The 17,085-nt window shown below is 35.6% G+C and overlaps 1 protein-coding gene across 1 annotated transcript in view; it reads left to right on the top strand.

Annotated features, from left to right (window-relative positions):
- The window catches only part of CUL3 (cullin 3), a 71,990-nt gene that overhangs the window by 13,721 nt on the left and 41,184 nt on the right, over nt 1-17,085 (top strand). Inside the window, exon 2 of the mRNA XM_004674232.2 lies at nt 7,055-7,168. Within this exon, the coding sequence (XP_004674289.1) occupies nt 7,055-7,168 (114 nt within the window). The remainder of the gene's footprint in view (nt 1-7,054; nt 7,169-17,085) is intronic.

Below are 17,085 nucleotides of genomic sequence, written 5' to 3' on the forward strand. Positions count from 1 at the left end.
AAAAAAAAATAAAAAGGCCATGTGATAGCTATTTTTTTTGTTGTTGTAATGATAATTGGTATGATTTTTCTGATCAGAGTTGTCATCTTTATTTTAAAAGTGAAAATAATGAGAATATTACTGTCAATCTAGAAAATATCAAAAGAGTGAATTTTGTATTCAGGAATCTTACTAGTATATTCTTAAAAATTTAAAATGGTATAGAAGTTAAAATTACCTTAAGTAGAAATACTTAAAAGTATTATGAGAGGTAGCAGCATATTTTCACCAAGTTTATTTTGAACATACAAGTAATATTATTACCCAGACTCATCAAACTGTGAAGTAAAAATTCCTTCTGGTTTTGGAGAAACTTAGAGAAAGCAAGACTCAAGTAGAAATTGAGAATTTAAAAGAAATATGTGGACATATCTGTATATATGTATCATATGTCAAGTCACTTCTAAAAATGAAAGACACTTAGGAGTTTTCTGGAGATCTTATTAAAATGCACATTCTGATTGTAAGACTCTGTATGGATGATGCATTTCTAAAGCTCCCAGTGATGGGCGTGACCCTGATACACTTCTCTGTGGAAACTCACTTAAAAAGTAAGATTGAACTAAGTGTGTGAATAATATTATAGATATATAATATAAAGTATAATAGCAAATAAATGACATTTGCTGTGGATTATGGTCTCCGAATCATTTTGTGTATATCAACTCATTTAATCCACAGTATAATTTATACGGGAGTTGTTATTCCTATTATATACAAAGTGTTAAAGTGATGATTCACAAAGAAATGAAAGTAAATCACATATTGACTGACAGTGAGAGCTGGGATATTTACCATGGTCACCTAGCAATGAGGCTTCCACTTAAAACATTTTATTTTTTTTCAGAGTTCTGCATATGGGATCTAGGGTTTGTCACTCTACAAATCTTATCAGCTATGTAAATCCTTTTTTCCAAGGAATACCATTAAAGAATTACACTGGAAGATTTCAAAAGACCTCTTACTTCATCAAATAATAGGGATAAATATAAAACTACCAATAAAAGTGGTTTTGTGTAAGAAGTGATTATCAATAGAAGTCAGGTAAGGAAAATACTCGAGGATCCTCTCCTAATCTGACAAGTTTTTTACAACATTGAAAAAGAAAAATTTCCTTTTAGCAAGTAATTGCATTTTAACTTTTAGAAAAAATGTGATAAATAGGATAGGAGAAGCTATATTCACAGAAATGAGGAATGTAATATGCCAACTTGAATTATTGAAGAGTTGTGCATAAGATTGACATAGTCACAAGATTGATAATGTTTTTTGATTGCTTGGTAGTTCAGTTGATTTATGAAGATTGTGGCATCATAAATTGTGTTTATGAAATAATGAAATAGAACTTAACTTGAGAATCCTAATTGTTACACAAGTGTTTTTATAATCAGTCCATAATAAAATGTACCTCTATTTTTATGTGCAGTTCTATGAATTTTAGCCTATGTATAAATTCACATAAATCCTGTCATGGTGTAGTTAGATGTTACACCATCCTGGAAAACTGGCTGTTTTTCCTTTATAGTCACATCTTCCTTCCACCTCTAATACCTGATCTGTTTGTTTCCAACAGTGTCATATAAATGTCATATGGAGTCATGCAGTTTGTAATCTTTTGAGACTGCTCTCACTTGGAATAATTATTTTGAGATTTGATCCAAGCTGTTAATAAATACGCCACTAGTTTTCTCTCGTTGCAGGTTGATGACTCTTTTTTGTTTGCTTATCCGTTTGGGTTGTATATAGTTTCTTGTGATTGTGAATAAGCTGCTGTGAGCCTCTTTACAGGTTTTTATGTGAGTGCAAGTTTTTATTTCTCTACGATAAATACTTAGGAATGGATTGCTGGATCATATGGTTATATATGGTATGTTTGTATTTAAACTTAATAAGATAATGCCAAACGGTTTTCCTGTATACTATTTTGCATTCCCACCAGCTAGTTGAGACTTCCAGTTGCTCTGACTCTTTGGGAGCACTTGGTATTGTTAGTGTGTTTTATTTTAGCCATTCTGTTAGTTATGTAGTGGCATTTCATCAGGGGTTTGTCACTTGTATTTCTTTAGTGGCTAATGTGGGACGTTTCTTGTGCAAAATTGCCTTAGGATAGCCTCTTCATGAAGTGTCTTTTGCCTATTGTTTCCTTTCTCTACTGAGTTGGCTTTTTAAGTTTTTACCTATTCTGGACACACATCAATTGATAATTTTCCGCTGCATAAGTTGTTTTTTTGTTAGTGTTTTTTTTTAACAGTATCTGCATAAGAAATGTTTTTAATTATGGGGAAGTTCAGTTTATCTTTTAGATCTTGCTTTTGGTATTATTTTCAAAGTTGCTTAAGATCTCAGATGACCATTTTTTAATTGTTTAATTGCAGTGAACTATACTTTGAATTACTATGGTCTTCAGAAATGTTATGCTATAGCTAGGGTTTGTTTTTTTCCTCCGAAAGCAAATGTTAATAGTAAATGTCAATGGATGGTTTTATAAAACACTAGGGCTGAATGGCATCAGTATTATTATTACAACTATATAAAAGTTGTTTGTATTGAAGAAATTCTGCAAAGAGAGGAAATGGGAATAGTTGGTTCTAACTCCTTGCAGCTAGTGATTTCCTAATCCTAGCTGTTGGAGCAGAGTCACCCAGGTGGCTTTTTTCCTTCCTTAAATCCTCTGGATTTTGGGTGGGTGCCCATATTATCTGCCCCGCCCCCTTTTTTTAATAGAAGAAGTTTTAGGTTCACAGCAGTTGAATAGAAAGTACAGGTATTTTTCATATCCCTGGTACCACCTCCTATCCTAGTGTCCCCCTCGCTCACTTTCAGTATCCTGCCAGAGTATGGTGTATTTGTTACACTTGATGAAACTACCTATCATTATCACCTTAAGTCCATAGTTTAATGAGGATTCTCTTGGTATGGTCCATTCTGTCCCCTCCGTATAGTATACAGAATAGTTTCACTCAGCTAAAAAAAAAAACCCCTTTGTGCTCTGCCTTTCCCTCTCTCTACTCTAAGCCCCTGGAAACCACTAATCATTGCCTTTTCCAGAGTGTGATACAGTTGAAATCACCTTGTATATAGCCTTTTCAGATTGCCTTCTCTTTCTCTGGTAATATGAACTTAAGGTTCCGTAGCTTTGATAGCTCTTTTCTTTTTTAGTTTTAAATAATATTCCATTGCTCACATGACACTGTATGTATTCATCTAGTGAAGGGCAGCTTGGTTTCTTCCAAGTTTAGGCAGTTGTAATTAAATCTGCTATAAGTATCTGTGTGTAGGGTTTTGTGTGGCAGTTCCTTTGATAATTATACCAAGGGGCACGAGTGGATCTTACGGTAAGAGCATGTCTTGTTTTTAGAACCTGCCAAATTATTTCCAAAGTGGTGGTACCAATTTGCATTCTCAACATACCAGCAACACAGGAGAGTGCCTGTTAATCTGTACCCTCAGGAGCCTTTAGGTTTGGCAGTGTTTTGGTCTTTGACCCTCTGCATGGATGTGAAGTGGAATTCCATTGTTAATACTTAACAGCTTCATAATGATCACATGTTTAATATCTTTTCATGTGCTACTTTAACATCTAGTGAGAGGTCCAGGTCTTTTGGCGGATTTTAAAATTGGTCTGTTTTGCGCAACTTCTTTGAAGACTTTACTTGTTCTTCCTTATCTTACCCTTCACATTCCAACTCTTTCCCTGGAAACCTTAGGTTTTCTTAAGTGAAAATGCTAGTGATACTTAGTCCATGACATTTTTTGGTTCTGGTCCCATTGCTACAGCAGGACTCCTTCCCATTTGCCATTATTAGTGCAAAAACTAATGGTAGTTGTGTTGAGTATGAGATTAGTAATGTTACCTACTCACACATTATCCCCACTTTCTTTTTCAAGTTGTATTATGTTAATATTTTAAGATAAAGATCAATATTTTAGTTTGTAATATGTATTTGCCTTTATATGCCAACTCTAAAAAGCCTATTTTAATCTTCCTAAAGGCTGAATATGAATTCTTTCCATCTTATTGTGTATATTTGAACAAATGCTCATTTTATCTCCCTTTCTCAGACTAGAAAGATTCTTCTGGGAGAATTTTTAAAGGGAGAATTTTTTGCTTAGTGGGATCTGAGTAACTAAGAGGACATTGTAGCCAAGTGTATCTGAAGCATTAATTTTACTTTTGTCATCATTTCTGTGTATATGTGTAATCATTGGAAAATAAATGTAACAAAGTTAACTTTTATTAGAAGTTATTTCCTAAGCAAAATTCACTGTTAGGATTTGTCAGGGTAATTTTTGATGTTTAATGCAAATAAAGCAGTTTTATCATTTATGACATTGTGCTAGTCAGTCAAATTTTACTTGATTGAAAGACCTGTATAAATATTACACAAATACTTGATGTATTTTGTTTTAAAATAAATAAATCAGTTTAGAAGACTCCTTTAACATTTTTTAATTGTTCACTTTTTCACTCATTCTGTAAGATGTTATCAGAGATTACATGTAACTTGATTCTGTAACAGTGGGGTAGATAGATGGACGTTCATTTAGGTCCATAAGATTGATTAATTGGCTAAATATTCTGGTGTTGGAAATATATAACTTTATTACATAGTACAGTTTCTTTAGCATTGTCATGATTATAGTTGGCTGCTTAGGATTTATTAGTGCTTCAGTACTAGGAATATGAAACTTGGTGAAGAATTTTTGTAAATAGGCTCATCTTCAACTTACTCCATGTCTTACTTTTTGGTTTAGCTATCTTGGAAATTTGTATGACAAATGTTAGACTTAATGAATTGAAATAAATAGTATATTATCCACTTTCTTTAAAGATATTTATTTGACATAATATTGTTAACTATGTCAACATGGTTGTTCATTGTTTTTGATATAGTCAGTGTATTTGCAGAAAAGTTTTTGATGATGTGTCTTGAAAGCAAGCAGCTTAGTCTGATGAATGAAAAGTTAATATATGATTTCAAATTAACCTGACAAAGAGTAACAGCTTTCATATCAGTTGTTCAGTACAGTAGATGTATTGCCCCAGTGCTAAGTATCGCTAAATGGCCTTTTTTCCTCTTATGAGAAAAAATAAATTAGATACAGCTTTCAATATTTGAACTTAGTGTATTTTCTTTCATTGCCTGGAATTTCCAACTATTTGTTGTTTTATACTAGATCTGGTATTGCAGTGACATTTTACTTGTATATGTTTATAATATCTGTATATCCCAACGCCAGTTAAATACATTCTTAAAAAGTACCCTGACTTCAGGCTCTCTCTAGCCTGGGAGGGGGGGGGCGGACTTTAGCTCGCATATCACTATCTGTGGTGTAAGGGATATTGGAGCTAGAAACCATGCATAAGGTAAAGTTACTGAGAATTGAGCTAGATCCTGGAGGATTGGTTGAATTTGAATAAATGTAGGAGTTGGCAGTGTAGTCCCAAAGAATTGCATTAAGTGAGAGGACAAATAACTCTACTTCATGAACAAGCCAGATTTGAGATTCTGTTTTTTAGTCAAATAATCTGTCCTTGGACCCTGAACATAGCAGAAAGGAGTAGTGATCAGTAACTTCTTTTTGGAGAAGATGACAGTGTGCTTGTGGACTGGAGTTGAAAGGCGTTTTTGATGTCTGAGTAGCAAGATTATAATACTAAGGCACTTCAGACAGAAGACACCTTTGTCACACAGGCAAATCCTGTTGGAGGGTGGAGATGGAATGAACTCTTTATGTTGTTCCTTGTTCCACGTGTAGGAAGTATATATGGAAAAGATAGAATCATTGCTGCCATGGAGTTTACATTTTAGTGGGAGAAAAAGCAAATAAGCATGTAATACAGTAATGGGATGGATTGAGTACTGGGGGGAGATTCAGCATAGGGGAGAAAGGAGTGGAGAGAGAGATGTTGTTTGAGTAGGATGGTCAGGAAAGACTTCTGTGGAGATGGAACTTGAGCAAAGTGTGGGAATGAGCTGTTGGGTTGTTGCAAAGGTCATGATATATTTTTTTTCTTTATTTTTTAAGCAGAAGTGTGTCATGACTTTTCTGACAACCCAGTATAAGACTTGTGGCAGAAAAAAATGACAATACATTTACTGTATGCAGCTCCAGTATTTGACATTGACACTGAAAGTCTGAGTGCCAGGTGTTGTTCTAAGTATGTTAGTGTATAAACAGGCCTACAAAATGAGTATTTCACATACAGAACAACTGAAGAGTGATGATAAATAATTTACCCAAAGTTGCATAAATAACGAGCTAGAATTTGAGCCCAGATAGTTTTTTTTTTTTTTTTTAAGAAGTATGGTTTTTTTTTTTTTAAATTTATTTACCCATACAGGACTCTGGGGTACAGGGCAGAGGTGCAGGGGTGGTGAGAGGATTCACCAGAGACAGAGGTGGGGAGCAGAACAGGCATATTGACTGACAAAGTACACTGCTGAGGGGAGCAGTGGGCAAGACAGAGGTCTGCTATGTCGTTTGGGTCACCTCCTGGGCGGGCACTGAAGGGGCTGCGGCTCACTTAACAATGCTGCACTTTAACCCGCTGTGCCACTGGGGAGGGCCAGAGCCCAGGTAGTTTGACTCCACCAAAGTCCATGTTCTTCGTCATTCTTCAAAGACAGGGAAGGCAAGGTGTAGTGGGATGTAGCAGAAAATTTAACGAAGCCACTAGGTTCTTTATGACCTTGTAGTTCAGTATGTATGTTTTTGAATTTTATTCTGACTGTTGTTAAGTCATTGGTGTTGAAAAATGCTCAGGAGGTTGCTTTATGATTGTGGATATCAAGAATCAGGTCTGGACTATGCAGAACACATTAGGTGGCCACCTCTATGTGGGATAGATCTTAGCTGAAATATTTCTACTGGCTTATAACATTTATTTGATTTAAAATTAAAGATTCCATTTTATTGAACAGATACGTGCATGTATATATTTGAGTGCCTACATGAGTGTGTGTGATGTGTGTTTGTGTATAAACAAACTAACGAACTCTTCTGTTAATAGGTGCGAGAAGATGTACTAAATTCATTGAATAACAACTTTCTTCAAACACTAAATCAAGCTTGGAATGATCATCAAACAGCTATGGTGATGATTAGAGACATACTCATGTATATGGTAAGAAGAGCTTTGCTGTCATTTTCCCTTTCAGAAGTTGGGCATTTCAAAATACTATGCATAGTCAGTTGGAAAGTATGTATCAGTGGTCCGTATGAGAGGTACTTTTCTACTATATTACTTTTTTATTATTTTTAAATAAAAAAAATTATCTTCAGCAAGGCAGTTTGAGACACTGACAGTCTTAAGATGTACAATGGCTTTCAGGAGATTGAGCAGTCAGTTGGTGTTTTACATATCTTAAATGTGGTTATAGAATACAGCTAGATTCATCCAGCGTAATTGTTGTGTTACAAAAGTTCTTGAATCTAGTGATTTGTTACTTGGGGTGTTTCTTTGGGAAATGGACATAATTTTCTTCTAAGGTTTTTGCTCTTTTCAATTTGTTGTAGTTATTTTAGTTTTGATTGTTAATTATGTAATGGAGAGTACTTTCTTAATATCTTTTACTTAATAGAATGAAGCAGTATTTGGAAAGAACTTCCAGTGAGAGAAAACAGCTGGAATTTCTTTTTGTATTGCTGAGTTAATTCATCCAGCTTATTACCCATGGTTTAGTAGGACTTAACTGGCAAGAGGAAAAGGGAGATGATGTTTCATTTTTCAGGGATTTGGTAAAAGGTATATAAATCATTTCGTCCTTTTGAGCTCATTTTCCTTTTCAGAATATAGATTGATCTTGTGTTAACATTTTAAGGTAGATAGCATGGGAAAGCACATAATGTTTGGGAAATAAATTATCTTACTGCTTTTCTCTTAGTTCTGGATTTGGTGAGTCTATAAATTCCAATGCTGTTTAATGCTAAGATATAAAACTACTTTTCAAGTAATTTCATGATCTGTTCAATTGATAAAATTTTTTAAAAAATCATTCACACATTCTTGTATCATTCTGTTTTTAAACATAAATATGACTTAAGTTTTGTGTGTGTGAGTGTTATAGAATTTTAAGCCTTGTATTTTTGCTGTTAAGTGAACATTGTCAAGAAACCAAATAGTTTATTTCTCAGCTTTCTCATTTATGAAATGAGTGTAGTACTTTAACAGTTGTGTACATTGCCCATGAGACATCAATAGCTGTTCATTTGGAGCACTTCCAGGGCCTGGCCCATAGTTATGTGCTAAATTAAAGAATACCTGGTATTCGTATTTCTTGTCGAAGGGACAGTCCTTTCATCAGACTTACTTTGGTAGTGCCACAACCCTAGGGGTCCTTTCCCCTTCCTCTGCAGGTGGAAACGCCATGGTTAGCAGATCACTGTAGGTAAACACCACTCTTTCCCTGTGTTAGACCTACGGTCAGTCCTCCCCACTGCTCAGCAGTCTTGCTCTTTGTCTCGTCAACTCATTCTGCAACTTTGAAAGTTACCATCCTCAGAACTTCAGCTTCTCTGCTGATCTCTCCTATTCATAATAAATGATCTTGCCTTCTGTTTACTAGAGAAAAGCATCAGGCAGAAGCCATGTTCATTTCTTCCCACCGAACTTCCAGCTTTAGCTCTATCTTCTAAACCCTTTGTGTTTATCTTTTGTTTTATTTTATGCTTTCATGGAGGGCTGTGTGTCCTTTTGTCAGCTGCCATGCTCGCTCTACCATGCCGTGGATCGCTTCCCCTTCTACCATGTCAAAAAACCTAAAGTCTGTTCAGCTTCCTTCTACTGCATCATACTGGATCAGCATTACACACATTCAGGCTACTCACATCGTCAAAATAACATACCCTAAATTTCCTGTTGTGTTCCTGCACTGTCTTCCCTGCTTTCACTGTCATTCACAGATAGGTGTGTCATAAGAAGCATGGACACTTGGCTTCTCTTTTCATCTTTGATTCATTTTAACTATGTTCCAGTTAAGCTTCTCCAAATACTCTATTAAGTTTTACTCTGATCATTAGGAAATCACTGAGAGGCCTCACTCTCTTTTCTTTGACAGTTTGCTGTTTTTCTTCTAATTTGTTGAGTCCTTCATTTTTGTGACAAAACACTTCCTTGATATGCCGCCTCCTATTTTGAGTACTCCTTCTCAACCACTTTACCTCCTCTACAGCTCCTGAATTGAAGCATTACTGGGATTTAGTCTTGGACGTTTTTGTCCGGGTACAGTTCATTTACTACTACAGCTTCAGTCTTTGCTTTCATGCAGATGATTTCCCAGATTTTATCTCTAGCCTTATTCATATACTCATTGTCTAGATGATGACTCTTTTCATTATCTGAGTACTACTTCAGACTTTCCAAATGAACTCATAATCACTGTTACTCTGTTTGCTCATGCCAGAAATCTGAGCATTTTTCTAGCTTGTTTCTTCTCTTTTTCTCGCCCTGCATTATCTGTTGTTGGGACCTGCAGTTTCTCAGTTTTCCTGTATGCTATCCCATTTCTCTGAGCGTATTCAGTAACTGGCCTTAAAACAGTCACTTATGCTTCTCTACTCTTTTCCCTGTTGCCAGCTTTATTTTGAAGCACCTGTAAGTGCCCTGCTGAATGAAATCTTGTATCTTACTTTGGAATTTTAACATAGCTTCTGGAATGTTTCCTGTCTTTTGTAACTTGCTCCTACTTATCCTTTAAGTGTTAAGTTTAACTTCCTGGTAAAATTCCCTGATGAGTGCCCTGTACTACCCATTGGCTGTAGTTGCTCTCTGTACCCTGTATTTTTTTTTTTTTTTTGCAGCATTTGTTGTATAATTAACAATAGTTTGGTGCCTCCTTTCTTCACTAAATCGAACTTTGCCAGAATGGAGCAGTATCTTGGTCACGACTGCATCTCCACCATCTGTTGCGGTTCCTCACACAAACCAGACACTCAGATAGGACTTGATTATATGAATACACAGTTCTTTAAAATGCTATTTATATGCAGAATGGAGCTAGAGTTAGCAAAGGTAGCTTCATTATCTAGAAGATAGAATTGTTTCACTTTTTACGTCCTTGTTCTCTTAGCCTTTTCATGTGTATTTTTCTCTGCCCATTCAATAAATGCTTGTTAGAATTAAGGTAAAATTGGTGTACATTAAACTGTATAGAATACATTGTACAGGGTTATTTTGACAGTTGTTCTTACATGTGGAAACAGTATTTCAGTCAAGATAAGTAAGTGCTTTAATATTCCAGAAATTAAAATAAGTTTTTCCTCTTGATACCTACATTACTTTCTTTAAAGATTAATACTTCCAGACTTCTTGGATCACTTTATCTGCTAAATAGGTCATGTACCAGGGGTATTCCTGTTATCCCTTCATAGAGCAGGGAGGGTGAAGAGAAGATATTTGACTGTCTGCCCACCTACCACCTGTTCAGCTGTCTTACTTTTACTTTGAACAAGGAGGTCTCTGTCTAAAATGTGACACACAAACCTCACTGTAGAAAGGGACACAATGACCCTTAAAAGTGAAAATGGAGTCACAGGCTGCATGAGGCAGCCATTAGTTAAAATTTGTACCATATAACTTTATGTAGCTTTGGCAGGTTTGAGTATTTCAGAAAGTTAAGTATACATGTCTTTATTGAACACATGACCTCTAGTTTTTGCCATTCTTCCCCATTCTAATGTTTCAGGCATTAGAGTTTGTTATCTGCCTTACTTAAATTTGTTGATAATTTCATTCTTTTCTGATGTTAACATGCTGAGCTTTTAGGATTGGCAGAAGACTGATTAGTGTAAATTTCATTTTTAGTTATCGTTTAAAAGATTAATACTTGGGAAAAGGTCTAAGTATTTTATTTTAACTTGAATAATTCAATTTATGCATGGTATACTGTAGGCAATTAGAATTCATGTTAAAGGAGATAGAAGTGTATTTACTATTTGATAATGTAGGCTTAATGGAAGATAGATTTTTCTGCATAAAGCTGTGGAGCAATTTTAGATATATATTTCTATAATTCTACTTGAATTTGTCTGTTTCCAGTCATTTACACAAACAACAAAAGTATTGCAGGTTAACCTTAGAGATTAAATGTTATAATTTCAAAGTCATGATGAGAGATTTAACCTAGCAAAAAGGTTCACTGCTTCTTTGAGCTATTTGGAAAGTCATCAAGGTTGGGTAGTAACAGTAACTGAGAAGAAAGCAAGTGAGGAACTCCTGAGAAGGCATGGTCATCAAATTAGGGTGGCAATGGGAAGTGAAGCTCTAAAGAGTATGGTAGGCTGAATAATGGTTCCCCAAGTAGATCATGACTAATTTCTAGAATCTGTGGCTGTGACCCATGTATGATAAAAAGAACTCCATGGGTATGATTAAGGTTCTTAAGATGAGGAGGTTGTTCTAGGCTATCCTGTTAATCACAGGGTCTAATAACAGTCCAAGTAAAATGAAAGTCAAGAAAGAAGGCGCTATGATGGGCGGAATGGGCTTGGATGATGGTTAAGTGGCTACAGCCCAAGAATAGTTGGCTATGAGAAGCTGAATAAGGCAAGGAAGTAATGCCCCCCTCAGAGTGAGCAGGAGCCAGTCTGTCCTGTCAGCATCTTTATACTTAAGCCCAGTGGAACTGCTTTCATTCTTCTGAATTCTAAAACTGTACGAAAGTAAACAAACTACAAAATTTGTGGTAGTTTGTTCAGCAACAATAGGAAACTAATACAAGGTGGAAGTTTGGAATTATCCTTTATGTTGGTGTAAACTGTAAATGGGTCTTGTAGGGATTAGTTAAAGGAATCACATAGTTTATATTTATACCGTGTGCAATATGCAGAACATGTACTTTTTCCAGAAGTACTTAGCAGCCTCAGAGAAGAATGTTCAAAATAAGGAAAATTCACTAAATTAGTGACTGTGAGGGTGAATACTAAGATAATAGCATTTGTTGAAATGGCTGTATGTGCTGTTTAGTAAGTCAACAGATGAGTAATAAGGTACCAAGAAATAGTACTGAGTGTAATGGATTAGACCTAGAGGTCCAGTGAGAGTACTAGGTTGGTTCAAGTGTGTAGTCAAGTAGGGGAGGCTGGAGGAAAGACAGTGCCAATGATATTGGATGACTTTGAATGATGAAGTTCAAGGTTTGCCCATATCAGTAAGTGGGAAAAGGAAATCTTCATAAAAATGGGGGTGAGAGTTTAGACATTTGTAAAAGGAGTATCAGATAGGTCACTGTTAGAATGTTATAATTATCAAGGGTAAGCAATGGCAAGGAACAGTTGAGAAGAATGCAAGGACTTAGGTATCTTTGGGGGTCAGAAGATAGGGTGAGAACATGAGCTTGTAGATTTTGTGAGTCTGTATTTTCTCCTGTGGGTTTTGATATTTCTAGGTTTAAAAAAGTCTACAATATTCTATATTGCATATTTAGAGAAGTTTATGATTAACTTTATTGTGAGAGAGCAGAGATAGGTTGCTTTGAGTCTGTTGGTACCTTAACCTGTTTTCAAGATAAGTAGGATTCAGTGGCTTTTAGGGCATTAAGCCTCACAAGTTACCAGTATTTTTACTGCCTGTTTTACCAAGAATAAGCTGATCAAGATTGGTTTAAACCATACGTGCGTCAGCGCACACGCATGTGTAAGACTTTATTTTTATTTATTAGTTTTTTTTAAATGTATGCATACAAGAACTGGTGTCTAGGTCAAAGGTGTGGGGGGAGATGAGAGGATTCACTAGAGATTGAGTGGGGAGCAGAACAGGCTGACCCACTGAAATGACACTACTGAGGGGAGCAGTGGAAGAGACAGGAGAGCTCTGCTGTGCCATGTGGGTCAGCTCCCTGGGCGGGGATTGAACTCAGGTCATAGTGGTAGTAATGCTGAGATTTCCCTGTAGGCCGTTAGGGAGGCTTTAACTTGGCATTTATTATTGATAGTACAAAACCTTTAGCATCTTTATATGGCATGGTCAAAAACCAAATACTAGACTTTCCATACCCTTATGTAAAATAAAACCAGTACATAATGAATACTGTAAATACTAAACATGATAATCAGGGTTTCTTCCTTGCCTTGCATAAGACTGGTTTCAAATAAATTAACAGAACTAGAAGCACCTTGAATACTACGTCTGTGCACTGTTGTTGCATGTGTACAGTGAAAGTGTAGCAGCAGCCCAAGCCATTGAGTCCAGGAAGGTAGCTATTTATTCAGTGTTCCCAGCCTGCAGAAGGCCCCAGGGTGCCATCAGAAATAGAGTGTATACTTATTTCTTTGTCTAGTGAAGAAAACAAAACTTTTATGCAAAGGTACTGCTCCCCAAATATATAGAAGTTTAAAGTTGTGAGAAAATTAGGAGACTCAGCTTTAGTTTCTGCTTTGTCATTAATTTGGCTAAGTCATTTAACCTCTAGGTAAAATTCTTGTTTCCTATCTGGCTAAGTGCTCTTGTTCTTACCCTTTTAGGGTTTATAAAGTATAGTCAAAATTCATGGTCCCGCTCTCTGCCTGCCTGCCTTCTTCACCACACAACATACTCTTTATTTTATTCTGGATTCTCCAGGCCTATCTGTAGGATCTGGTTGAGGATGTGTTGGTCATTTAAAAATTTTAGAGCTCTTTCAAATCTGAAGTCTCATACCAATTCAAAACAAAGTAAATAGCTACATTTGTTATGCTAGTGAAGGAAAATAATGGCACTTTGGATAGATTTATTATTAAGTTGATGGCATTTTTATATTTTAAAAGCACTCTTTGGGTGGGTTGATAGATCTTTGGTGGTCAGCGAGTCTGCCTTGTACCATTCCTTATTATAGCAAAGAATGCTTTTGTAGCCCTTAATGTGTGGCAGGCGTAACTACCTTAAGTATTTATAATCTTATAAGTAGTGTTTTCAGACAGTGAAAATTTTTTATTTCTTTGAAAAATTCAATACACTTCTAAATACATAGCAACACATTTTACTTATTCATATGCTTTAAATACTCAGTTTTTCAGGTGAATTTTGTATTCGGCATTTTGCAAATGAATCCTCTGAGACTAGAGAGATTAATCCACCCAATCATACAGCTACCGCCTTTACTGGAGTAGTGAGTTGAATCTTTTTTTGACTTTTTTGACCTCACCACTTTGTTGGTACTACCTTAATAAAGAAGAATAATGTTAATTGGCTCTGCTTAACAGAATTTATGATAATTTATCCAGAGTTAAGATAACATTCTTTGGCTTTGATAAGTTCATTCTTTTGGTGAATATACATGACTATTGTGTATCAAGCACTGCCTGTAGTTCCTTTTCCAAGTTGGGCACTTTTATAATGTGAACCTCTGTTTCAGCTGTTAATCACAGTTTCTCAAGCCTAATTTAGAAGTAATGATTTTATCTATGATATAGGAGTAAGCTGTGAAGCATATTTGAAATCTATTTCTCTCCTGTGTTTTTATTTTGAATCTGCTATTAACATTCTCATTAAAGAAGTAACTTTCCAAGATGTGAGATTCCTAATTATCAGAAAATATTTTTAAAACCATCATTATTGGAATCCAACGACCCAAAAAATACTAAATACCATAACATTTGTTCTATCCACTTAATGATAACATTTGTTCTATCCACTTAATGATAACTGAAGTCTTTTTTTATTTTAATATATATAGCATAAACGTGTATGTGTTTGTCCATTTTTTAAAAATGAGTTTTCTGGGTTTTGTTTTCTAATTGTATATTATGGATAAATATTTTCCGTTCTGGGCTTGCATTTTCTCTCAGTGGTGTCTTTGAAAAGAATTTTTTAATTGTATTTAATTCCATTTTAGATAGTTGTTGGATAGTTTTGTGTACATTTCATTCTGGAGAATTTATTAATACCTATGTTGTCCAAATCTGCCACGTCTTAAAGAATTTATTAAGGTAGAAATGATATAAAATATTACGTTGTCTTTATGCAAAAATAATTTGATAATTGTGCATATTGATAAACTATTTTAAATCTAGTTAACATTTCTGTAGTTAGAAAAAATTGCAATATTCAGTAGTTAACAAAATTTTGTTTTCTTGTGATGAGGATTTTTGTGATCACTGTGCATTATATCCCTATGACTTAACTTATGTTACAACGGGAAGATTGCACATTGTGACAATCTCAACTCATTTTGCCCATCTCCTACCCCTGCTGCCAGCCATACTCTGTTCTTTGTGAACTTGGCATTTTGTTTGTTGGTTTTTTAGATCCCACATGTAAGTGAGATCCTACAGTATTTGTCTCTTCTCCGACTTAACTTCACTTAGTATAATGCTGCCAAGATCTCTCCATGTTGCATATGGCAAGATTTCATTCGGTTTCTTCAGCTGCTGAACACTACTTGTGTATGTATGTTCTGTACATAACTTCTTCATCCATTCATACATTAGATGTTTAGGTTGCTTCCGTATTTGGCTGTTGGCAAATAATTCTGCAGTGAACATTGGGGTACATAACTCACAAATTTTTTGAGTTAATGTTTTTGTTCTCTTTAGATAAATATCCACAATTGAAATTGCTAGGTCATATGGTAAAATTTTTTATGGAGCCTTCTTACAGTTTTCCATAGTGCTGCACTATTTTACATTTCCAACAACAACAGTGTGTAGGGCTTCCCTTCCTTTTACTCACCCCCCACATGACTTCCCCCCGCCTTTTAAAAAAAAAATTTACAGAGGTGCAGGGGGTGCGAGGATTCACCAGAGACAGAGTGGGGAGCAGAACAGGCAGATGTACTGAAAAACACTGCTGGGGGGACCAGAGGGTGGGTCAGGAGAGGTCTGCTGCACCCAGCTCCCTGACCAGGGATTGAACTCGTGCTGCAATGGCTGCTGGTAGCTTCCTAGAGCTGCACTTTAACCAGTTGGGCCACCAGGGAGGGCCTGCCCAGCTTCCCCTTTCTTCACATCCTCATCAACACTTACTTCTTGTCCATTCTGACAAGTGTGTTACTAGCTGATTGTGGTTTTGATTTCCATTTCCCACACGATTGATTAGTAATGTTAAATATCTTTTCACGCACTTGTTGGCTCTCTGTGTATGTTCTTTGGGAAAATGTCTGTATTCATATCCTCTGCCCATTGTTTAAATTCAGTTGTTTTGCTATCAAGTAGTTTGAGTTCTTTATATATTTTGGGTATTAACTCCTTCCCATAGTCATGATTTAGAAATGTTTTCTGCTGATTCATAGCTTGCCTTTTACATTTTTTAAATGGTTTCCTTTGCTGTGTAGCAGCTTTTTAGTTTTATGTTGACCTGCTTATTTTTGCTTTTTTGTTGTCTTTTCCACATCTCCACATCTGCCTGTTCTATGGAGTTGTTGAGAAATGTTTACATCTTCCAGTTTGATTGTAGATTTGTCTATTTCTACTTTTTGTTACATGTTTTGACATTGGGTTGTAAAGTGAAAATTGTTTTATCACCCTGTTGAATTGACTCTTACAAAATATTTTTGTCTTTAATAATACTTACTGTATTCAAATTTACTTTGGTATTATTTTAACTTAACAATTACCTTCTGGTTAATGTATATGACCAACTTCTTTCTATCCTTTTCTTTCCACATATAGTATCACTAAATTCAAGGTTTGTCACTTGGAAGCACTATACAGTAATACGCCTTTTAACCTCATCTGCTAATTTGTTTTTAAATCAAAGCATATGTAGTTTATATTTAATGTGATTATTGATACATTGTGGTGTAGATTTACCAAACTTTTTTTTTACATTAATCTTAACCTTTATTGACTTTTCCCCAGCTTTCTTGCTGTCAAGTATGTTTTATTATCCCATACCATTTTTCACTTAATGTTTTTTATTATTTTAGTGGTTCCCTTAGAGATTACAGTATAGGTCCTTGACTTAAAGTTTACTTTATGTTGGTTTTTTTTTTTAAAGATTTATTAATTCATACAGAACTGGGGTACAGGCCAAAGATGCGGAGGGTGAGAGGATTCACCACAGACAGACTGGGGAGCAGAACAGGCAAACTGGCGAAGTACACTGCTGAGGGGAGCAGCGGGCAGGTC

The sequence above is a fragment of the Condylura cristata genome, unplaced genomic scaffold (genome assembly GCF_000260355.1).
Source record: "Condylura cristata isolate star-nosed mole 26May11 unplaced genomic scaffold, ConCri1.0 scaffold00002, whole genome shotgun sequence".
Taxonomy (NCBI): domain Eukaryota; kingdom Metazoa; phylum Chordata; class Mammalia; order Eulipotyphla; family Talpidae; genus Condylura; species Condylura cristata.